Raw genomic sequence first — 25,155 nt, 5'->3', positions numbered from 1 at the left:
ATTCTGCTCCTAGGTCTTATGGTCTTATTCCTCCGATCTTAAGGCGTTCTATTTGGCATTGTAGCTCTTCATTCTCACCGTCAATGTCTAATCCCAGTCCTGACACTATGATGACAGACGTGAAAAACTCATTTAATTCAACAGCCATTTTTATCGCAACAAGCACAAAAACAGGGCGAGCACTATGACCCAGGGGGAGAACCCACTCAGTCACATACAGATGAGGGAGCTGATTATCACACACCTCGGTAACATTCAGGGTGACCCACAAACACACATGCAGATAACTGCATAACCCAACCTAAAATGCTACAATAAATGAACTTGAACATCCCACCATAATCCCACGTAAGCATTTTAACAGAAGAACAATAAATAGCGCTGGTCATTAGGAAAGCTAGGGTGGGCTGTCGATCATGCCCCCACCCCAGAGTGACACGGTAGCTTAGTTTCAAATGGGGGTGATTATTACCTGTGGACTTGCAGCCCAGGACAGTAGCTACTCTCTCAGGAAAGGAAGAGGGAAGGGGAAAAACATAAACCTGACTAACATGTCTTTCAACCAACACCATAAAGGCAGATTGACTGGTGATCTATTCCACGACCATGGTGTACACAAACTGGCTGTCATGTTCACCCACATAGGGAGACAGCCTTCACTTCAAAAGCACTTCATATACAACCACAGCACCAAGAACACTATGTTCTATAGTAACAGCAGGCATTGTACTTCGGAGAACTTCTTGCTAATGCATTACAGTATGATGAATATTCCATTAGGTGGCAGTATTGATTTACAAATACAAATGGACATACAATTTTCATTTCAATTCAGGAGTAACATTCCTTTCATTTTCACTCATTTGGAAGAGAACCTATTGAATGCACGTTATTCCTTTCAGACATTAAACATAATGTATTCCTTAACAGAAAAATTATTCAGCATTTTGATGAGGTTGAATATCATTTTAGCAAGACTATTATTTCTAATTTCTAGCTACATTTTCACCAATATGTTTACATTGAAATAATATTGTTTTTTTCTAAAACAAAATCATTGGTCTAACACTGAGTGTCTATGTAACAAGGGCGGTGCTGAAAACCAGTATCATCAGTCTGACCTTTTTATTGTCCACACCCATAACGATGATATTAACCGCTGCACCAAATAACCAGCTGAAAACTCAATAATCTGCAAATATTTTCATCATAGTTAGTGAGATTGCACAAAAAACAGAGTCTGCATGCATAAAGCACAAAAGAATATAAATGATTATATCCAGAATTCATAAAGACCCAGTGTCTGGTAATACAACTTTGTTATCTTGTGTAGAATTATCATTAGCCATTCCACACACAAAATTCCACCCTTTCTATCTACAGTCAGCACTAACCCTTGTATTAAAAAGAGATAACGGAGACAATTTGCTGACCAGATATGCGCTTGTTGACTTCAGATGCATTTTCAGACTCAGCTTCCTTCAGTCACTAAAGGTAATTTTACATTCCAATTTTTATATCATCGTCTTTAGTTAATGTGTCCAAAACAAATATCTACACAGTAAGAATGTTCTTTGATATATAATCTTAAACTTGTCTCCTTTTGTAATGAGATATTTTTGCTACATAACAGGATCAATGCAGTATTTGAAGTATTTCTCACACCCTACTTCATTAAACTATAGTGGATAATCAATGATAATTTATGAGCCCATACCAACTACTAAATTAAATCCCACCTTAGTAATATTCTTACACCTTAAGTTAATATAATTTAGAGTCAGTTAACTTTCCAGCACATTACTTTCTGAGGATGAAAATTTCAATACAGGCAGTCCCCAGGTTACGAACGAGATCCATTCCTAAGTCTGTCTTTAAGTTGAATTTCTAGGTAAGTCAGAACAGGTACATACGGTTCTTATTTAGCGTCAGTTAGTCAAATGTTTGTCTTAATATATAGTATATATTTTACCATTCCATGCAGAGCTTTTCTTTTTCTCATCATAAATGGCCTTGTAGCGGCTGAGGCCCTCGGTAACTGTACAGTAAACTTTGGTAATCCTCTCTGTATTAGGATCTTGCTCCTGTAACTTTGCCATCCCTGCTTCAATGAGACAAAAAGCTTCAGCTAACTCTTTCGTCAAAAACTTTTTCAGTTCTGGAGTTTTTAGGTCCCAGTCTTCTTCCTCAAATGCTATCATCACTTTATCCTTTAAAATTGTTCCGATCGTTAACCGACTGTAGCCTAACGCTTTTCCAATGACGAATGGCGTTTCACCTCTTTCCGATCGCTTTATTATTTTCAATCATGATTGTTTTCCTTTCCTTTGATGCATCACCAGCACTTGCATCAGATTTACGCTTTGGAGGCATGGTTACAAGGGTAAATAAGAGAAAAATTTAAGCCAAATACAAAGTTACACAGTCAACACAGTGTTAACGGCAACGTGACCTGACTTAAAATGGCAGACGGCATTCTTCTTCCTCCAGCCAACGAAGCGCTGAAGCCACGCAATGTTTTCATGAGCGTCACAAAGTAGTGCATGCGTTCATTATTACGAACCATTGTATTTAATTCGAATTTTTAATATAATAGGCTTTATGGCAGTCCGTTCGTAAGTACGAGTTGTCCGTAAGTCAGACATTCATAACCCGGGGACTGCCTGTAGTGGCACTTGTCTTGTTATAGTGGACTGTTGTTAACACTGAAAAAGAAATCGAGTTACTGGCAGTCAAAGGTTTAAACTAACTGGATCAGGTTGGTGATCTTACCCTCGGATGTCAATCTGACTTAGATACTTAATTCTCCGATTCACTAATGATCCAAGATTTGACTGAATTGGATTATTTCACTTCATTCAATGGAGTTCCCCCTTCAAAACTCTCACCAAGAAATTCTTGTACTGCAAATGTCTTTATCCGAACTTAGAACAGGGGCAACTGTGAACATAGGACCTCGATGTACAACAATACAATCGATTTCTCAGCCACTGAGAAAAGAAAATGAAATCAGGACAATGATGGAGATGGAACTAGGGAGAATTCAGATGAAATGAAGTACAGAAAGGGAGTGGAAGGAAAATGAGAGGGAGGTAAAGAATGTTAAGGAAAATTAAACAAAATGTGACGTTTTATCTTTTAAATACCTTGAAGAACAATTTATTATCTGCAAGAATGAAACCTGGCAATTTCAACTGTCCCTTTTTGAACCATAAATATTTTATTTCATTCCAATTGTATTATTAATAGGGTCCCTGTGCTATTACATTCTTTTCTGGGGTTCATAAGTAGTAATTGAAAGGCTTTTCATGATGTTCATGGAAATACTAATACATTTATAAATCCTATAACTACAGTTCAAATAATTCAATAACTTCCACCATGATATGTGTTTTACAACATTAACTTGCATGTTCATTAGATTTTCTGTACATTTGGGTCCAATATATTTCAGACAAATGCAGTTCAGATAGTATATTTATGCCTTATATACTTATACGCTAGATGTTTAAAAATAATTTGCACTTGAAACGAAGTATCTGCGGAGGGAAGTTTGCCCAATCAAATCAGCGGTGTTATGAATCATGTACAGAAATGAAGAAAATCAAGGGAGTTATCGACAGTGTCCTGGTCAATATCACTAAACAGATTACTTGTTAACTTGGAATTCTTCATATTCTCTCAAGCACATCTGGTAGTTTATGAAAACTATGACTCAACACAGACCTTGGATGAATTTTCTGGGTCATTCTGTGTTCATGCTTCTTCCGAAAGATGTGCATTCATAGACTGTTTTAGATTTTTGCTGCAATGTAGAACCTGTGGCCCGGTCATAAAATGTATCTGAGACAAAACTTGTGTTTGAATGTTACCTAGCACCTATTCAAACATAAGCCATTTGTTGTGCTCTCCTGCACTCATTCTATTTCCGGTTACCACATGGATTTGATGCCTGGGAGACCAATGGGCAGCCAATACATTCAGATGTTTTTGGTGCCTTTTCAACCCATAAAAAGATTAATGAAGAAGAAATAGGTAGGATAGAAATTATGTGTGAAAAGGTGAAACTTCTGCTTGAGGCTGTGCTTAGTATTTGTCATTTCAAGTTCACGTTCAAAGTTCTTGTCATCTCTCTGGACCATGGTGCACCCACAAAATATATATCACACACAGCACATAAACCAAAATATTACCATGAATAAGTTAATAAAATTGGTCAAAATGCATGTAATGTGAAGCACAGATAAACAGTAAGCAGTTTGCTCCCCTCGTGATGAAACCTCACTGGTGGCAGGGTATTCATTAGTCTCACAGCCTGAGGGAAGAAGCTGTGACCCAGCCTGGCAGTCTTAGTCCTGATGCTTCCTGTCAATAGTGGGTCAAAGAGATTGTGAGGTGAGTGGTAGAGATCCTCGACAATGCTTTGGGTCTTTTGTCTGCAAAACTCCGGGTAAATATCACAAATGGGGATGGGGGGGGAAGACCCCGGTGATCCTCTCGAAGGCTTTTACTATCCTCTGTGGGGTTCTGCAGTCCGATGCCTTGCAGCTTCTCTACCACACAACCATGCAGCTAGACAGGACACACGGTAGTGCTCCTGTAGAAAGTTGTTAGAATGGGGGTGGGGAGCCTTGCATGCCCCAATTTCCTCAGAAACTGTAGACGCTGCTGTGCCTTCTTGAATAGTGAGGAGGTATTGTGGGTGTAGGTTAGATTGTCTATCATATACACACAAAGGAACTTTGTGCTCTTCACTCTCTCCACAGCAGAGCCATTGATATTCAATGGAGAGTGGTCGACCTGGGCCTTCCTGAAACCCATAATCATCTCTTTTGTCTTGTCTATGATGAGACTCAGGTTGTTGTTCTCCACACCATTTGACAAGTCTCCCTACCTCCTCTCTGTATGTCAATTCATCATTGTTACTGATGAGGCCAACTGCTGTTGTGTCATCAGTAAACGATGCAGATTGAGACAGATATGGCAGTGTGAGTCAGCAGTGGGAACAGCAACGGGCTGAGTACACAACCCTGAGTGGCACCAGTGCTCAGTATCGTGGCGTTTAAGATGTTGTTGCCAACTTGGACCAAGTGGGGTCTTTCCATCACGAAGTCCAGGATCCAGTTAAAGAGAGGGATGTTGAATCCCAGTGAGGTCAAAGTTTACCCAACGGCCTCTGAGGGGTGATTGTGTTAAATGTCAAGCTGAAGTTGACGAACAACATCCTGGTGTATAAGGCATCACTTTCTAGATGGGACAGGACAGAGTGAAGGGTCAAGGCTATGGCATAATCAGTGGACCGGTTTGAGCAGTAGGCAAACTGAAAAGGTCCAATATAGTTGGAAGGTGGAATTTTATATGATCCATTACCAGCCGGTCAAAGCACTTTATGATTGTTGGTCAGTGTTTCTGGACGGTAATTGTTTAGGCCAATTACTGTCACTCTCTTGGAACTAGAATGATGGTGGCTACAAGGACAGTGGACTGATCAAAAAGATATTAAAGATGCCTGTTAAGACCTTTGTTAGCTGAGCTGCACAATCCATCAGCGCTAGGTATGTTGTCCGGCCCCGCAGCATTGCATGGGTTTTTACTGGTTAGGTTCCTCCTCAACTCAGCTGCAATCAAAGAGGGTGCCTGATCCTCAGAAGGAGAAGGAGCTTTCCTCAATGTTACATCATTAAATGTGTTCTACATCTACATCTACATCTAAGAGGTGCACAATGAGATTGTTCTGATAAAGCAGCCACAACCTAAAAAGTTAATTTGGTTTCTTGTTGCACATTTAGATGGAGAGATAACGTAAAGATTTTTACTCCTCGTGTATGTGAAGGATGTAAGAAATAAAGTCAATTCAAATTCAATTCAAATGTTACCTGGCCTGCTGACTGCTTCCAGCATTTTCCATTTTCCATTTTAATTGCAATATGGTGATTGGTAGTGCTAATTCAAATGAGTAACACATATGACAGCAAATGTCGTACTTTTATTCAGGAAGGGTAATGGGGATAATCCAAGTTATTATAGGCCGGTTCATCTAATATTAATAGTTAGGAAATTATAGGAAAAAATGATGTTAAATGGGATTAATCTACACTTGGAGAGGCAGGAATTGGTCAGGGATGATGGGAAATCTTGGCTAATTTAACTTTATTTTTTGAAGAATAACTTACTGAAAGTAACTAGTTTACATGCATTTCAGTAAGACCTTTGATAAGGTCCCTCACAGAAGGCTGATTCAAAGGTTAGAGGCCATGGGACACAAAGTAACAAGGTAACAAGGTCAAATGGCTCAAAAATTGATTTGTTAAAAGTGAAAGAGATCAGTACTCAGACTGTTACTTTTGTTATATATGATAACAATGTAAATGTAAGAGGTATATCAGGGAGTTTATAAATGGCATGAAAACTGGTGGTATTGATAGTGAGGAGGGTAGTCTAATGATATTGATTAGCTGGGCAGGGCAATAATAAATGGAATATAATCCTGATACATGTATGGGGATGCATTTTGGGGTCTAAATATGTGATGAGAGGCCTCGAGGATGGTTAAGAACCCAAGTGCTGGAGAATCCGAGCCTAGAATTGTGGACATCCCACCTCTCCCGGAAGTCCCGGGAGTCTCCCGCAAATTAATAGTGGCCCCCTGATGCCCGCAAATTATATACAATGTCCCGGAAATTGATTTTTTTGAGAGCGAGCATGAGGGAACGCGCGAGAAAGAGAGAGTGAGCGCAAGAGCAAGAAAGCAAGCGCGAGAGAGCAAGCGCGAGTGAGCGACCACAAGAGAGCGAGAGCAAGAGCGAGAAAGCAAGCACGAGAGAGCGACCACGAGCGAGAGAGCAAGAGCAAGAGTGTTCAAAAAAAAGAAAATATGAAACATATGTCACCCCAGACTACACTGAAGTGTACCCCTGCCTAATAGGGGTCAAAAATAATGACAGTGTTGCTTGCTGCACTGTTTGCAACAGTGACTTTTCTATTGCCCATGGTGAGTTAAGACTGTAAAAGACATGTTGAGGTGAGTTTAACAGGTGTCATTCGTTCATTAGCATAGCTAATGTTATTTAAACTAGCTGGCTAGCTGCTAAGGAGCTACTCTATTGCAGACATCCCACAATCTCCCGGAAGTCTCCCGCAAATTGATGGTGCTACCTCCCTGAAATGAGTTTTTGCAAGGTGGGATGTCTGGAATTGAGACACGATTTCAAGACTGAACTGAGTAAACGGCTCCTGAATACACTCTAGACAACAACCTGATGAGACTGGTCAAGAATCCAAGTGAGACAGAAATCCTAAACGCAATCACAGACTGAACCAAAGTTGACCTGATGATTGAGCTCTTTAAATATTCAAATTGAGTTCAGGTGCTCTTTAAATACAGTATCCAAATTGTGGCACCAAAACATGGCCACAATTAGCAGAGCAGGCCTGAATCTTTATAGGGACTGTGTCAGTTATCCATACTCTGAAAAATCTGAGCGTGTAAACACTGGCGTGGTTGGGTGTGTACCATAACATAATACAGATAGAATATCTATCATGAATGAGAGTTCATTTCATTTCATTTAGGTTCATTTAATATCAGAGAATGTACACAGTATACAACCTGAAATTTGTGCTCTTTACAGACATCCACAAAACAAGAGACCCCATAGAATGAATGATAAAACACCAAAGCCCCCCTCCCCAACCCTTCACAGAGGCAGCAGCAAAAACATCAACAATCCCCTTCCCCCCAACTCATGCCAGCTGAAGCACCAACCCCCCCCCCCACCATGCTAGCACAGCAAAAGCCCCTGAAAGAGACCTTGATCCAGAGTCCATCAAAACTGCAGTCCACACTCCAGCACTTTTGGTATTTCAGACAAGCTTTCTCTCTCCAGCAAGGGAGAGGTCGCTCCTGTAACAACGAGAGCAGAAGACCAGCAGGTCACTGTTCAGATGTTACAATCTTCCATGTTGCTTTTCCAAGCACCACCCTGCCCCATCTCGAGGACCAACTGCTTCTCACTCTCTACCTAAAGGGGGGGGGGGAATCACTCGAGTACAGGGTCCTTCTTCCCACAGCAGCCGTCAATTAGCAAACACACTGCCTGCTGTCTCAATGTTTTGATTTCCCACGACTCAATCGGCAAAATCTGCCAGGAACTGGTTCGGCCACGGGGCTGCACCCCAAGGATGCACGTCTTCCAGACCATTCTTGGAGATAGCAAAGCGCTACACCACACACTCAGTCCAAAAACAAATGAACTTAAGTGTACAAAACCTTTGAACTGGTGGCACAAGTAGATAGGGTAGGGAAGAAAGTATACACCATGTTTGCTTAATTCCTAAGCATACAGTATAGGAGCAAGGTCTTGGTTCAAATTTATAAAATGCTGACCAGGCCACAGCTGGATATTATCTGTAGTTCTAGTCACAACACCCTAGGAAGGATATGATGCCTCTGGAAATTGCCTCTGCAGAGGGGATTCTCTGAGAAGTTGCCTGGGATAGAAAGGCTCAGTTATGATGTACACTGTTGGGCTTAATATTGACCTTTGGCACTGTGTATGAGTTTCCATATTCTCTCTATAACCTCATGGGTTATCCTCTAACATACCAAAGGCACGAGAAGGTTAATTGCCACTATAATTTGTCTCATGCATTTAGATGAGTATAAATCTGGAACGAATAGTTTACCACGGAATTCCCCCATCGGCTCATTTCTATTCGATGGGCCGAATGGCCTTCTACGTTCTATATTAACATGAATTATCGCCTTGCTGTTCTTGCGATCTCGCTAAGAGTAAATGGTTGCCGTACACTGCCGGAATGACTACACTTCGGAGAGTTCAGTGGGTGTTCCTGCGGGTCGTACTGTGGTGATGCAACTCCACCGCCTTCTATGTGCTCGACATTACCCGGGCCTCAAAGTTGGGCATGTGTTTCCCGCCGGGCTGATTTCGGGTTGCACTGCTTAGTGGCGGCTGCTTTAGCGACGTTGGTCTGACCTAATCGGCTGCTGACTTTCTGGTAGTGATGTGTTGCTACACCCACACCCGGCGTTGATCGCCACCATCGCTGGTCATCTACTTGAGAGCAGCTTTAATGTCTCGGCGCCTCTCGCAGCGCCCGGCTTGGGTCGCTCCGTTTCCATAACAACCGACCTCTCTCCAAAAGGGTGGAGAGGACACGACGGGTTCACTCGACCTTCAAAGGCAGCGGAATGCTGCTCCCTCAGTCTGACAGGGCCAGACTACTTGAGTTGAATTTGGAACGGGTGCAGACGAAGATGGGAGGCAATGTGGCTGGTGTGCAGTGATCTTGTAAGTTAAGTCGGGTTTATTGTCATATGCACAAGAACGCGTATACACAGATGCAGTGGGAAACTTATTTTTATTAGCATCACAGGTACATTGCATCAAAGAAACAACATTCACAAGAAAAAGCATAAACAGAATCATCCAATAAATATCAATCAGAATGTAAGTATAGAGTCTGTAGTAGTACAAATTAGTCATTATACTGAAATTGTGGCTACTGTTGTGCAAATTGGTTCAAGAACCGAATGCTTGAAGGAAGGTAACACACATCAAAGTTGCTGGTGAACGCAGCAGGCCAGGCAGCATCTCTAGGAAGCGGTACAGTCGACGTTTCGGGCCAAGACCCTTCGTCAGGACTGGCGAAGGGTCTCGGCCCGAAACGTCGACTGTACCGCTTCCTAGAGATGCTGCCTGGCCTGCTGCGTTCACCAGCAACTTTGATGTGTGTTGCTTGAATTTCCAGCATCTGCAGAATTCCTCGTGTTTACGCTTGAAGGAAGGTAGTTGTTCTAGCATCTGGAGGTGTAGAACTTTCTGTTTCTGAAACTCCTACTTGATGGTAACTGCAATAAGATGGTGTGACTCGGATGAACTTTGATAACTAATGTTACCTTTTTGCAGTGCTTCACGTGTATATTTTTAGGGATGTGCCCATGATGTATTGGGCTATGTCCGCTACTCTGCAGTATCCATGCAGCATACTAAATGATGCTGTGTCAGATGTTATGAATGGGATGTGGTCTGTGTGTTTCCCTGAGAAAGCACCTTTGCTTGCCAACACTTCTATTTCATCCCAGGTCAAGTAAATCAGAACCTCAGATAGAGTAAGAACACATCCAAGGAGAATGTGCTGCAGCAGAAAAAACAGTGAGCGGAGAGTGATAAGTAGTGATAAGTTAGTTGTAAAGTTTTTCTGAAAGTGGATCTGTCAGAGGTTAAGGGAAAGAAGATACAGAACATTATGATACAGCACAAACACGGGTCTTTCTACCCAGGATGTTGTGAAGAACTAATTAAGCTAAATAATGCTTAACTTAATTATTCCCTTCATCCTGCACATAGTCCATGTCCTTCCATTTCCTGCATATTTTTGTACCTATCTAAGAGCCTCTTAAGCATGATTATCTTATCTGCCTTCACCACCTCCCCTGGTTTCCCCTCAGCCTCTGCTACAACGGAGCAAGCAACCCAACTTTATTCAATCTTCCTTCTAGTCCATGCTCGCTAATCCAGGCGGCGTCCTGGTAAACCTCTTCTGTACCCTGTTCAGAGTCTCCATATTCTTCCTATCATGGGATCATCAGAATTAAATGCAGTACCCCAGATGCAACCAAACCAGAGTTCTATAAAGCGGAAAAATAACTGTTAAATTCAATGCCTCAACTCTAAATGCCGCCTTTATCACACTACAAACTTGTGCAGGCACGTCCAGGGAGCTATGGACTTCGACTTCAAAAATCCTCTGTACATAAAAACTACAAGTAACTGTGTACTTCTCCTTTATGTTTGATCTCCCAAAGTACATCAGCTCATGCTTGCCCAAGTTAAACTCTATCTGCTGTTTCTCCAGCCAGTTATAATGGATCCATAACCCACTGTACACTTTGACAGTCTTACTGTGCCATACTATCTATAAGCCAATCATTGCTTCATTTGCAAATTTACTAACTCACCCATATACGTTTTCATCCAAGGCGTGTGTGTGTATGTATGTATGTATATAGGCAAGGCAATTTTGGATCCAAATGCACATGTCACTATGGATCTTATACACCTTAATCTCTAGATTTAGTAAAATAAATATTTGGCACAAAGAATTGATTGGCCTGGTTAGGAGGAAACAGGAGTGTGGATGATACCTTTTAAAACAAGAAAGCTTAATAAACTCAAAATCAGAAACGCACAGCAAGTCAGGCAGTGTCTGGAAAGACATGAATTTGATAGTGCTTTTGGGTTACTATTGTCACATGCACTAAGATAGTAAAAAGATTTTTGTGTGTTATCTGTACATATGGAATTACATATGTTGTAAGTATATTGTGTGTGAGCACGTGGCCAAGTGGTTAAGGCATTGAACTAGCTACCTGAAGGTCGTGAGTTCGAGCCCCAGCCGAGGGAACGTGTTGTGTCCTTGAGAAAGGCACTTAATCACACATTGCTCTGCGACGACACTGGTGCCAAGCTGTATGGGTGCTAATGCCCTTCCCTTGGACAGCATTGGTGTCGTAGAGAGGGGAGACTTACAGCATGGGCAACTGCTGGTCTTCCATACAACCTTGCCCAGGCCTGCGTCCTGGAGAGTGAAGACTTTCCAGGCGCAGATCCGTGGTCTCGCAAGACTAACGGATGCCAATTAATTAATTAATTAAGTATATTGAGGTGAAAACAATGGAATGCACAATGTAGTGTTGTAGCTACGGAATATGTGCACCTTTAGTTTATCAGGGGTCCATTCAAGGGTATGGTAGCAGCAGGACAGAAGCTCTACTTGAGTCTGGTGTTATGAGCTTTCAAGCTTTTGTATTTACTGCTTGGTTGGACAGGAGAGAAGAGGGAATGACTGAAAGACATGGGCAAGGAGATCCTTGATTATGCCTTCCAGAGGCAGGGGGAAGTGCAGATTGAGTCAGTGGGGGAGAAACTGGTTTTCATGACTAGAAACCGGACTGGGTGGCTTGATGCATCATGTATCATGGCTACATTCACAAATGGCTACAAATTTGTGCAGTCATGGTTAGAGCAGTTGCAATATTAAGTTCTGATGCATAGATATGATGATTCTGTAAAAGATGAAATGGTCAACAGAAACATGCTGAATTCTATAGGGTTCTGAAAAAGTAGAGGTATTAGTTTTCAAACCCTAAAACTCCTTGTTCTCCCTTTTATAAGAAGGATACAGGCTAGGGAAGGTCATTTAAAAAAGGAATGAGAAAGTCTTCAGGGAAATAATCTTTCCCATCTAGGATGAATTTAGGACTAAATTCATATGAAAGACTTGTAGGACTAAAGTTGTCAGATTATTTGACATTGGCTGGATGGCATGGCTTCACAGCCAATGTTATTTTTGTCATACGTACACAGGAATCATTAGGTAGCTGTCAGGAACAAATTGCCCAAATCGAGGGTACAGGTGTTCCCCACTTTTCGAACGTTCGCTTTACGAAACCTCACTATTATGAAAGACCTACATTGGTTACCTGTTTTCGCTAACAGAAGGTGTTTTCACTGTTACGAAAAAAGGCAGCGCGCTCTCCCCCGGATTCGGAACGGCATTCTAGCCGGCATTGCTTAAACACATGCCTCTGAGCAGCCGTTTGCAAGATGAGTTCTAAGGTATCGGAAAAGCCTGAAACAGCTCGTAAGGATGTTAGCATAAAACTAGACATAATTAAGTGTTTTGATCGTGGTGAACAAAGTAAAGACAACGTGAGTTTGGCTTGTGGAAGTTGACAAAGATGATGTTGAAGAGGCTTTGGCATCCCATGACCAAGAATTGATAGATGAAGAGCTGATGCAATTGGAAGAGGAAAGGATAACAATCAAAACCGAATACAGTAGCAAACGGACCAAAAGTGAGATCGTCCAGGAACTGAACGTGAAGCAACTGCGTGAGATTTTCGTTGCAATGATAAAGTACGACTTTAATTTTGAAAGGGTACGTCGGTTTAGGGCATATTTGCAGGATGGTTTGAGTCCTTACAAAGAACTGTATGATCTAAAAATGCGCGAAGCTAAGCAGTCAAGCAAGCCTTCCACATCAGCCACAGCAGACAACGAACCTCGACTTTCGACATCGAGGCAGGGAGACATAGAAGAAGATGACCTGCCTGCCCTGATCGATGAGATGACACCCCAGTGTCCCACCACCCCAACCCCCGGGCCGCGAACCGATACCGATCCACAAAGAGTGCAGCGGTAGCCGGGACGCACCCAGCACATCTTTAAGAAAAAAAGCCAAAATAAACAAGCTAATTAATTAGGTGCCACCCATCACGTAAATGTCGGCCCAGATCAGATGCAATTGCGGATTGCATCGCCTCTGATCTGGGCCAACATTTACATGCCAGGCGGCACCTAATTAATTAGCTTGTTTATTTCAGCTTTTTTCTTAAAGGTGTGCTGGCTGCGTCTCGGCTACTACTGTACCACTGCATTCTTCACGGATCGGTATCGGTTCGCTGCCCGGAGGGTGGGAGCCACTGCACCACCCCAACCTCCGACGACTCAGCCTAACACACCATCATCAGTGTGCTCGATGTCTTCCCGATTCTCGTAAGTAATACTACACTGTACATATTATTTCTACAAACACTTTATATCGGCTGTGTATTTTTACATGTTATTTGGTGTGATTTGGCAGCTTCATAGCTTAAAGGTTACTGGAGAGAGTGTTTCTGCCGAGAGCGTTTGCGCCGTGTTTTTACCGACGGCGCTTGCGTGAGATTTTCGCTACGGAGAACAGTGCAAGCAGTGATTATAGAAAAGTATTTCTACTTTATATAGGCTGTGTATTCATCATATCATTCCTGCTTTTACTGTATGTTACTGTTATTTTAGGTTTTATGTGTTATTTGGCATGATTTGGTAGGTTATTTTTGGGTCTGCGAATGCTCACATAATTTTTCCCATGTAAATTAATGGTAATTGCTTCTTCGCTTTACAACATTCAGGCTTACGAATCGTTTCATAGGAATGCTCTACCTTCGGATGGCGGGGGAAACCTGTGATTGTGTAAATGTTCTCTACCATCTAAAAACTTGAAATTGGAATTGGTTTATTATTGTCACATGTATCCAGCGAGGTACAGTGAAAAGCTTTCCTTGCATACTGTTCATACAGATCAATACATTTTCCAGTGCATTGAGGGAATACAAGGTAGAACAATAACAGAATGCAGAATAAAGTGTAACAGCTACAGAGAAAGTACAATGCAGGTTGATAGTAAGGTGAAAGATCATAATGCAGATTGTGAGGTCAGGAGTCTATCATACTAGGGAAGGATTTAATAGTCTTACAATATAAGAGAGAATGTCTGGGATCTTTAATTATGCTGGCTGCTCTATTGAGATAGTGAGAGGTATAGATGGTGTCAATTTTATTAGTGAAGTGCATGTATGTTACCGTATACAACCCTGAGATTCATTTTCCTGTGGGCATACTCAGAATAGTTACTATAACAGGATTAATGAAAGATCAACCAGAGTGCAGAAGACAGCGAACTGTACAAATGCAAATAAAAATAATTAGCAATAAATAATGAGATCATGAGATAATGAGTTATAGATTCCTTAAAGTGAGATCATTGGTTGTAGGAGCATCTCAATGGATGGGCAAGTGAGTGTGGTTATCCTCTTTTGTTCTTGAACCTGGTGGTGTAAGTCCTGAGGCTCTTGTACCTTCTACCTGATGGCAACAGCAAGAAAAGAGCATGGCCTAGGTGGTGGGTTGATAAATTTCAACTGCACTTCCTTTGGTTGGTAAACCTAGATTAAAATTTGTGAAGGTCAATAGGAACATGCTAAATTTTTTTAGCCTCATTAGGAAGTAGAGGTGTTAGTGAGCTTTGTAACAGTGACATCATTTGGTTAGACAATGGCAGGTTATTGGTGATGTTCACATCTAGGAACCTGAAGCTCAACGTCAGCATCATTGATGTAGGCTTTTTGTACACTGTGTTGGAAAACACGTCAATGAGCAAACGCAGCATTTTAATCTTGGCAATTATAGAATATCCTTCATTTAACAGAAATGTTTATTGAAGTCTAGTGTACACATTGAGGACTCATGTTTCAAGTTCAACAACTTCTATATTTGTGCTTTGAATTATTTTACAGACACAAAGCGAAGAATCTGTGAAATCATAACATGGTCATCAAGGTGTTTTTTCCAAGCTGCTGTCCAGAAGCAGAAAGTGGCTTACTGCTAGGTCGTTGGATTCCAGAGCAGAATGCTGCCGTTGTCCTTGCAATTATTCACTACCCTTTCATCCCAGGGCAAGTTAAGCAGTATCTCGAGCAGATTAAGAATGTGACTACCGTAGATGTCTTGGTGCTGGGATCCTGGAACAGCTATAGTTCTCAGCCAAAAGAAAACCTTGATCAATTCCTGCAGGATCTGAGCTCCATCTTTCCTCATGAGCTGTGGTTCCAGTTAACACAAGATAAAGAAAACAAATCAGTATTCGACTGCCATGTAGTTCAACAGTGTAAGAAGAACAACAAGGAAGATGTTATCTTAATTCACTATGATCAACGCAAGGTGATGCTGTCAAAGTTGCATGATCTGGAAACTAAAATCTTCCGGGAAAACCACATCACTGGACTGGAGTCAGAAGTCAGTAGCTCAGATTTTGCTGAAATTTTTGATACTGTTGCTAAATGCGAACTTTTGTTTATGATTGATAAATATGATGAAACTCCAATCAAATTTACTCACTGGCAATCTGAAGGACGAGAGGCTAGTGTTGTTGTGGAACTTACAAAGCAAGCATCTGTACCTGTGTGTATGGTTCTTTCTTTCCTGGTGAATTTTGTGTTGAATTTCTGCAAAAGCAGGTAATTGATTTAGAAAAAAAAACTCACGTAGTCAAAACTAAAGTTTTTGTAGCCTAGATTAACAAAACAGTTACTATTTTAATATATCTTGCATGTGAAACAAAATTAAATTAGTTTATATAGCAAAATTTTCAGGAGTAATTAGTAGACTGTTTAAAGTTTTGCACTTTGGACTTGGCTTTGCCAGGTAGCTATTATAGAATTGGTTAATTATGAAAAACCTTTGAAGGTGTATGTTGTACTAGTAAAAAGTTCATTATCTGCATGCAATTTGCTCCTTAAGTATAATTGTAGCTTCTGTTTTTTTCATGCCGCTAATTAAACTGGACTAAGCATTGTTGTTTATAGAGGGAATGAAAATTTAGCAAAACATAAAAACCCTAAGTTATTTTCACACTAATTTTTATCTAAAATAGCTATGAATACAAATACAGCCTCTTTTTTTATTAAGTGCTTAACAAGGGTACCAAGGTACAAATTATAAAACTGGGGAAAGTGAGAAATTTATGGCAAAGCAATGGAGGTTTTTATCATATATTTACATGTTGTATTTTAATTTACATAACTTGGTTGTGTCTCTTGGCCTCAATTCAAAAAGATTGACACTTCATCTCCCACTCAAAGTGTAAATAATACAAGTCCCAGCTCATGAATCAGTGTAATGCTCAGTGAGTGCTGCATTGTGGGAGCTGTCATCTTTCAGATGAGAGAGTAAACCAGGGATTCATTTACCTTCTCAACTGAATATTAAACACACTCATTGACTCTTTTTGAAGAAGACCTAGGAAGTTATCTTTGCCTATATCTATCTTTAACTATTAAAAAAATGTTTTGCCTAGTCATTAGCATTATGTCATTTTGGTAGTTGTTATGCATAAATTGGTGCTTTCGTGCACACCAAAAGAGAACATTTATAATGCATTCAAATTGCGAGTGGGAGAAAGAGTCAGCAAAAATATACCCATTCTCGATTATAGCAGAGCTGAACATTTGAGTCCTAAAAATAAGTCTAAAGCATTAGCAACCAATCTCAGCTTCCTTCCATGGTCCCAACCATAACAGAACAGTTTTTGGCCAATTAAATTCACCGTACATGATATCAGATAATGGACCAGATGATAAAAAGCAGCCAGAAATGGAAACCTTTACTCCAGAACAAACCACACCTCTGTCAAGGAGTTCCAGTAGAATTACAACCTTGGTATCCACTAGACAATCTGGAGCATTGCTCATCACAGACTTGATTGAAACAAATACAAAGAGCTGAATTGCAGAGGCAGATACCAGTGATCGACTTTCATATCAGGGCAACATTTGACAGGGTGGCATTGAGATGTGCGGGAAAATATTTGTCCTTGGGCATAGGATTATATATTCACTGGTAGGCACAGGCATGGTGTGCAGAATGGCTAATTCTATGCTACATGACTCTGACTTTCCCAAAGCCTTTCCACTATCAATGCAGTGCAAGTCAAGAGTCTGGCATTTTCTCACTTATCTGGATGAGTGCAGCTTCAACAACACTTGTGGTTGTATGTGATCCTGCATGAAGCAGCCCATTTGATTTGTCAACCATTCCATCACCCTGATGCTTTAAATAGACCTTAATAAGTTTGATATAAACATGAATTTTTGAAATTGACAGTGTTTTAAACAAATATAGATGTGGACCTTTGAACATAATAGATTTACTGAGTTAGTAATATAATATTCTTCATTGTGAATGTTTAAATATCTCTGGTGATTATAAAGGGTTTTGTAAAAGAACCACACTTCAGCTGATCTGATGAGATTTGGATAGAGTTGTTTGAATATGTTGAAGATCGTGGAGACTCAAACTTTATTGCTTGTTGTCTGATAGCACAAACTTGCTTCACCTCTCCTCAGTGTGACTGTCTCCCTGTGTTGAAGACTGCTCTTGATATACTTGCATTGGTGGTTATATACTGATGACAATGCAGAGTTCATATGGCTTCATGACTAAAACAAAAAAAAACTACAGATTCTGAAAACCTGAAATAGAAATAGAAAATACTAGAAATAATACCTTGGTAACGTCTCTGGGGAGAAAAGCAGATTTTATATTTCAGCTCAGTGATCATTTATTAGAATGAAGAAAGCTTAGAAATACATTGGATTTTCTTTAGTTGGGCCATTGGTTAGTCAGGACAGCTTATTTGGGACAACTCTTAAAAATTCTTCCGTCTAAATGCAGTGTAGCGTCTAACAGCCACAAAAGTGCACATGACTAACGCTAGGTTGAAAATGTTTGACAACAGTCTCCTGTCCCAATTACTCAGCAGAGTTCCAAATAAACAAAAGGAATTCTGGCTATTTTCTCAATTAGTTTTTGTTCTTTAAAACTTGTCCCAAGTAAGTGGCTGCCCCAATTAACTGATCACCCAATTAAACAGAATCCACTGTATATACATAACATATGAACATGAGCATAAAATAAAAATCAAAGGAAAGCGTAAAAACATTACAAGATTAAAAAAATCCTAAATACCGTGCACTGATGTCTTCTCTACCCTAAAAACTCATATGACTTCAACTCTTAATTATAACTTCAGCTCATATGTATCTCTCTCTAAATTTGATTCTGAACAGAACTACAGCAATTACTCAAAGAATTCATTTCCTGTTTACATGGGTGATCATCCTGTCCATAGTCATTTGCAACTTGTCCTTGAATATTGCTTTCCATTCCTCAGAGTTGATTAGTCTGAACAAGATCTGAAATAGTTTGTCCCAATTTTACCGCTGTCCAAAATGACATACTGTACAAAGGGCACCAATCAGCTTCAGCAGTTACATCATCATTCAACATTATTCCGGAGAGGAGTGCCATTGACCAATGCCTGGAGAAATAAAACAAAAGTTTCTCAGTAGCCCTAGGTATTTGATCTCGGCTACTCAGATCCAGTTTGTAAATGAATAATTCATTTAACAGAGTTTATGTGCAGGTTTTTGACTTAGATGACTCCTTAAAGCATGCACACAGCTCAGTTCCCCAAAAGCTGATAGCCTTTGTGGTCATCCATGCATCTGCATTAGCAGGAGAATGTTAGTATTTTCTATTGATCCACTATTTTATCGCTTTCTTATTTTCTGTCAATGTCCAATACAAGTACTGAACATGTGGTGAATGCCCTCGTAGCCCATTTGTGCCCATCAACTCAGGAACTAAACATTCCTTTCTTTTTCTCTTTTTAAATCTTTTATTGTTATTTTATACAAAAGAAATATCACGAGTACATTGAAGTAACAACACTTACATTGTCTCAAAAAAAGACATTATCTTAAAGATTTTTTAAAAATTGTGATAACAAAAAAACCTACGAAGCAGAAAAAGTGAGAAAAAAAACCCATTAGGTGTACAACCCCGGAGCCATGCGTCATACAAAAAGCTCCTAAAAATAAACATCAAACCGCCAGCAAGAAAAGAAAATCTACCAAAAAATTTACAATTAGATCATGGAAAAAAATCTATCAATTAGCTGAAATGATAATAACGAGCAAATGAGCCCCATCTTTTCTCAAAATCAAATAAAGGTTCAAAGGTTGGACTTCTAATTTTCTCCAGACTAAGACCTAGCATCACTTGAGAGAACCATTGTGACAAAGTGGGAGCTGATGTATCCTTCCACTTCAACAAAATGGCCCTCCTAGCTATCAATGTAACAAATGCAATAACATGTTGGTCAGAGACAGAAATACCATGAATATTTTGAGGAATTACTCCAAAAAGCACAGTTAATTTATTAGGTTGTAGATTAGTTTTAAGTGCTTTAGAAATTGTTGAAAAAACTGACTTCCAGAACTGTTCCAATATAGAACAAGACCAAAACATATGTGTCACTGTAGCTATCTCAGATTTACATCTATTGCAATAACTATCAACATTAGAAAAGATTTTAGAAAGTCTCTCCTTCGTCAAATGATAATAATGTACAATTTTAAAGTGAATCAATGAATAGCTAGCACAAATTGAAGAAGAGTTAACCAACTTCAAAATCCGTGTCCAATCCTCCGTCATAAAAGTCAAATTGAGTTCCTTTTCCCAATCTTGTTTAATCTTAACTAAAGGACGCTTATCCCATTGTAATAATAAATCATAAATTCTTCCAATAGAACCCTTGATCGAAGGGTTCATACTCGTAATAATATCTAACAGGTCAGCCTCCAATATGTAAGGAAAATTACTTAAATATTATTGTAAAAAATGTCTTAAGTTGAAGGTATTGCAGAAAGTGTGAGTATGAAAGAGAATATTTATCAATTAATTGTTCAAAAGACATCAATCTATCTTCTTTAAATAAATCCAAAAAAGAATTAATACCTTTATTTTTCCAAAGTAAAAAAACTGGATCACTCAAAGAAGGCTTAAAAAAGTAATTTCGATAAATTAAACTACAAAGTTTAAATTTTTTAAGATTAAAAGAATTGCGGAACTGGAGCCAAATTTGAAAAGAATACTTAATCACAGAACATAGGTTTAAATTAGCAACTTCAGCTAATTGCATAGGTAAAGCAGCTCCCAGTAATGAGGTTAAATAAAACTGCTTTACAACTTTCAGTTCGAGGTCTACCCAAATTGGCCGATCACTCTTATCAACCCAATATAACCAAAAGGACATGTATCGCACATTAACAGCCCACTAATACATTCTTAGACTAGGCAAAGCAAGACCTCCATCCTTTTTCAATTTTTGTAAGTGACATTTACTAATTCTCGTCTTTTATTATTCCAAATAAAAGATAAAATAATAGAATCAATCCGATCAAAAAATTTCCTAGTCAAAAAAACAGGGATATTCTGAAATAAATATAAAAATTTTGGTAAAATCATCATTTTAACTATATGAATATGACCAACAAGTGAAAATGTAAGTGGACTCCATCTACTAAATAAATACTTCATAGTCTACTAAAGGAACAAAGTTGGCTTTATAAAGATCCTTATATTTTCAGTAATTATAATACCTAAATATCTAAAAGAATCCGTGACTTTAAAAGGAGTATTATCATATATAAAGACAGAATCATTTAAAGGAAACAATTCACTTTTACTGAAATTTATTTTATATCCTGAAAAATCTCCAAATTCATTAAATAATTTTAGCAAGGCGGGAATAGATTCGTCAGGATTAGATATATAAACCAATAAATCGTCAGTGTAAGGAGAGATCTTATGCGTGGTCTCATTCACAAAAATCTCATGGATATTTTTAGCCTCACGAAGAGCAATAGCAAGGGGTTCTAATATTAAATTAAATAACAAAGGACTTAATGGACAGCCTTGCCTTATCCCCCATGAAAGCTGAAAAAGAGGAGACCTACAATTGTTAGTGACAACAGTAGCAATAGGAGCTTTAGATATCATTTTAATCCAATTATTAAAATTAGTACCAAAGCCAAATTTCTCTAAAACATTAAATAAATATTTCCATTCGCTCGATTGAATGCTTTTTCAGCATCCAAAGATACAACACATTATGGAGTTTTAAAAGTGGACGAATATATAATGTTAAATAGTCTCCGAACATTTGAAAAAGAAGAGCGACCCTTTATAAAGCCTGTTTGATCTTTAAAAATAATTTTACCCAAAATATTCTCCAACTGATTGGCCATTATCTTTGACAGAATCTTAGCGTGGACATTCAGTAATGAAATAGGTCTATATGAAGCACAGTCAGTGGGATCGTTATCTTTTTTAAGAATTAAACAAATATAAGCCTCATGGAAAGTAGAGGGTAAGTCACCTTTCACAAAAGAATCCTTAAACTTTTCCAACATATACGGAGAAAGCAACTTTCCAAATTTTTTATAAAATTCTACAGGATAACCATCAAGTCCCGGGGGACTTACCAGATTGCATTGAAAAATAGCTTTATGAATTTCGGCTTCAGTGATTTGAGCATCAAGAGTTTTTTGATCCTTAGCCGAGATTTTAGGAAAAGCAATCTTTCGTAAAAAAAAAAGCATTCATTTCAGAGGAATCTAACGGACATTGAGATTTATAAAGTTCAGCATAAAAATCTTGAAAAATGTTATTAATTTCTTCATATTCCTGAGCCAAGGTACCATCTTTCCTATGAATTTTCATAATTTGCCTTTTGGCGGCAGCCATTTTTAATTGAGATGCGAGCAGTTTATTATTTTTATCTCCAAATATATAAAATTGACTCTTTAACTTAAGCAAATAGCCTTCAATGGGATGAGTTAATAACAGGTTATATTGTGATTGAAGTTCCACCCTTTGTTTAAATAAATCAATATTGCGAGAAATTGCATAGATATTATCTAAATCTTTAATTTGTTTTGAAATTCTACCTAATTCTGCTTTAATCTGTTTTTTTAAGTTTAGCTGAATAAGAAATAATCTGACCACGTAAAAATTCTTTAAATGTATCCCATATAATTAATTTGGACATACCCCCTATATCATTAAAAAGAAAAAAAATCTTTTATCTGGGTTTCAATAAAACTGACAAAGTCAGAGTTTTGCAATAATGTCTGAGACATGCGCCATGGTGGTCGGGCAAGAATGACATCATCAAATTCAAGAGTCAAACTCAGAGGCGCATGATCAGATATAGCAATAGCGTCATATTCACAATTTTTAACACTAGGCAAGAAGTGGGGATTGATTATAATATAATCGATCCTTGAATATTTTTTATAAACATGTGAGAAGAAAGAATATTCTCGTATCAATCAACCCAAAATCAATCAAAAAGGAATTAATAACAATTTGGAAGTCGCTGATTGGTTAAGCTCTTATCAATCATAGGATTTAAGCAACAGTTAAAATCCCCACCCATTATCAGCATATATTCATTTAAATCAGGCAGTAAAGCAAATACTTTTTTTTAAAAAAAGAAGGGTCATCTAAGTTAGGACCATACAAATTGACCAAAACAACTTTTCTGTTACAGATCGTTCCTTTAACAATTAAAAATCTTCCATTAGATTCTGATTCAATATCCTCTTGAATAAATATATTAGATTTAATAAAAATAGACACGCCTTTTGTTTTACTCTGAGAAGTAGAGTGGAATTGCAAACCATTCCACCATCCAAAAAATCTATTTTGATCTTCCGTTCTGTTATGTGTCTCTTGAGCAAAAATTATATCAGGTTGGAATCAGTTAATAATTTTAAAAGTCTTTTTTCGTTTAATAGGATGATTCCAACCACATACATTCCAACTTATTATATTAATCCGTTGAAGTACCATGCTATAATTTTATTCTACTTTATACATGTGCAGAGCACATGCCAATACGGGATGATCAAAAATGGCAGCGATGAAGAATACAACCAGACAGAAAATACGCATGCTCCGGAACCACCCAATGGGAAAAAGCCCCTAACTCTAATCCCACCCCACTTCCCGAAAACCCAAGAAAAAGGCAAGCAATCTATGATAGAGTTCAAAGCCACTGACCACTCCATCTGTATTTTCTTTCCCTCCCCCCAGTTAGTAAAAAGAGTAGAGTGACCTTGTAAAAAAGACAATAAAGTCTCAGCAAAGAAAAGCATTTGCATTCCATCATCTAATAAACAAGAAAGAACCAAAATAATGTTATCTCTTAGAGAGAAAAAATAGCGCCATCTTTAAGTTTAACATTAACTCCCTAAAAAAAACTTTAAATTCAATTATAAGATGTTATAATAAAACAGAAAAAAAATTAATAGTATATTTGACCCAGCTGAATTTTCAAAAATACTAATTAATAATATCATAAGTAATTAAACTCTCCCAAAAAAATCAAACCAAGTATTAAATTAAAGGAACAAATCCCCTTCTTTTCTCAGTCGAATGTTCAGATCATCGTTTAGACAGTCATACTTGAGGCATAAATCTTCTTTCCAAAGGAAAACCAACAATATGCAATAATGAACAACTCTCCTTATCTTCTTTTTTTAGTCTCTCGATGAACTATTCAAATGACCTTCATAAATCTTCTTTCCAAAATGCAAATAATATGCAGATAGCCAAACAACCTTTCAGATAGTTCATTCCTAAACATGAAGCAGCAACCCTTTTATACTTCCAACATACCGGATTTATAACTTTCAGTGTGTTCTCTGCATTGGAGAAACCAGATGCAGACTGAGTGACCATTTTGTAGAACACCACATTTCAATTGGCAAAGGTTCCAGGTGTCTGTCACTTTAATTATGCCTCTCATTCTCACTCTAATCTTTTGCCTCATGCCCCTTTCTCTATTCCTGTGAAGCCCAACATTATCTTGAGAAGTATCTCTCGATTAGGTCTTGGGATTTAACATTAAATTCGACAATTTCAGAAAACCAATTTGTATTAGGATTGGTGAGTTTGATGAAAGATCATCAGTGATTGTGTTGTCAGTATTTTCTCTTTCCAGATACTAGGTGGCTCCTGAACATTTCAATCAGATCCTTTTGTTTCAGATTTCTGGTTTACGTAGTTTCTTTTTCTTCTTCTCAGTACTCATTCATCTCTCCCTATTTATTTCACCTGATGAACCAGCTGTGCCTAACAAGGCTTCACCGCATTCTGCCAGCACCATCAGGTTTTGTGTCTTTCAGTCTCTCTTGCCTCCACCCTCTCATAAATATTTCCTTTGTTCTCCACTTCCTCCTCCTTTTCAATTTAAAATATGTTCTGTTTCTCATTTTTTTCCATTTCTGATGGAAAGTCATTGACCTGAAATATTAACTTTCTCTACCCACTCTATAGGGTTGCCTGGCGCAAGTATTTTCAATGTATTCTGTTTGAAATCAATTTTGTGATAATTGTTTGGACTGTGCCAAAGATATAACAGGCCATGTCCCTCTGGTCATTAATGCACAAACCAACCAGCACATTCCAAAGAGAAAAAAATGCCATAACTTGCCGGATGTTACAAACAAAAACTGAGGGTGAAATGCAGTTATAATGTTTTTCATGTAGCAGCTGCATTTGAACCTAAATTGCACATTAAACTTGACAGAATTTAATTCACATGTGTGACCTCTTAATGAAGTAAGAATTGTAAATGACCAACAGTTGTAAATATCCCTTAAGTGAACATTTCCAGGATGTTCACTTTTCTGTTTATGAATTGTTGAATACTTTTCTTAAATGTTATTTTTAAGCAAAGTTTTTGTTTTGTTTCCTCTCTATTCGTCCTTTATTTTCTGTAACTAATTCGACATTGAATTTTCCCATTCTAATTTGTGTTCCTCAATCCTTTCTATATTTATTTCTCAATTCTTTATCTGCTTATTGCCTAGGAGTTCAGTGTGTCTTGTTCAAGCCC

The 25,155-nt window shown here is 38.5% G+C and overlaps 1 protein-coding gene across 2 annotated transcripts in view; it reads left to right on the top strand.

Moving 5' to 3' along the window:
• The first annotated feature begins 1,406 nt into the window (after positions 1-1,406).
• The window catches only part of pigq (phosphatidylinositol glycan anchor biosynthesis, class Q), a 60,183-nt gene continuing 36,434 nt past the window's right edge, over positions 1,407-25,155 (top strand). Inside the window, exons 1-2 of one of the 2 annotated variants that reach the window (XM_063058833.1) lie at positions 1,407-1,494; positions 15,143-15,862. In XM_063058833.1, the coding sequence (XP_062914903.1) occupies positions 15,174-15,862 (689 nt within the window). In that variant the 5' untranslated portion in view covers positions 1,407-1,494; positions 15,143-15,173. Of the gene's footprint in view, positions 1,495-8,863; positions 9,312-15,142; positions 15,863-25,155 lie in introns of those variants that run through there. The other variant, XM_063058831.1, reaches the window with a different exon arrangement.

Source organism: Mobula hypostoma, chromosome 9 (assembly GCF_963921235.1).
Source record: "Mobula hypostoma chromosome 9, sMobHyp1.1, whole genome shotgun sequence".
Lineage (NCBI taxonomy): Eukaryota > Metazoa > Chordata > Chondrichthyes > Myliobatiformes > Myliobatidae > Mobula > Mobula hypostoma.
The sequence above is the reverse complement of the archived record's forward strand: the minus strand, read 5'-3'. Positions and strand labels throughout refer to the sequence as shown.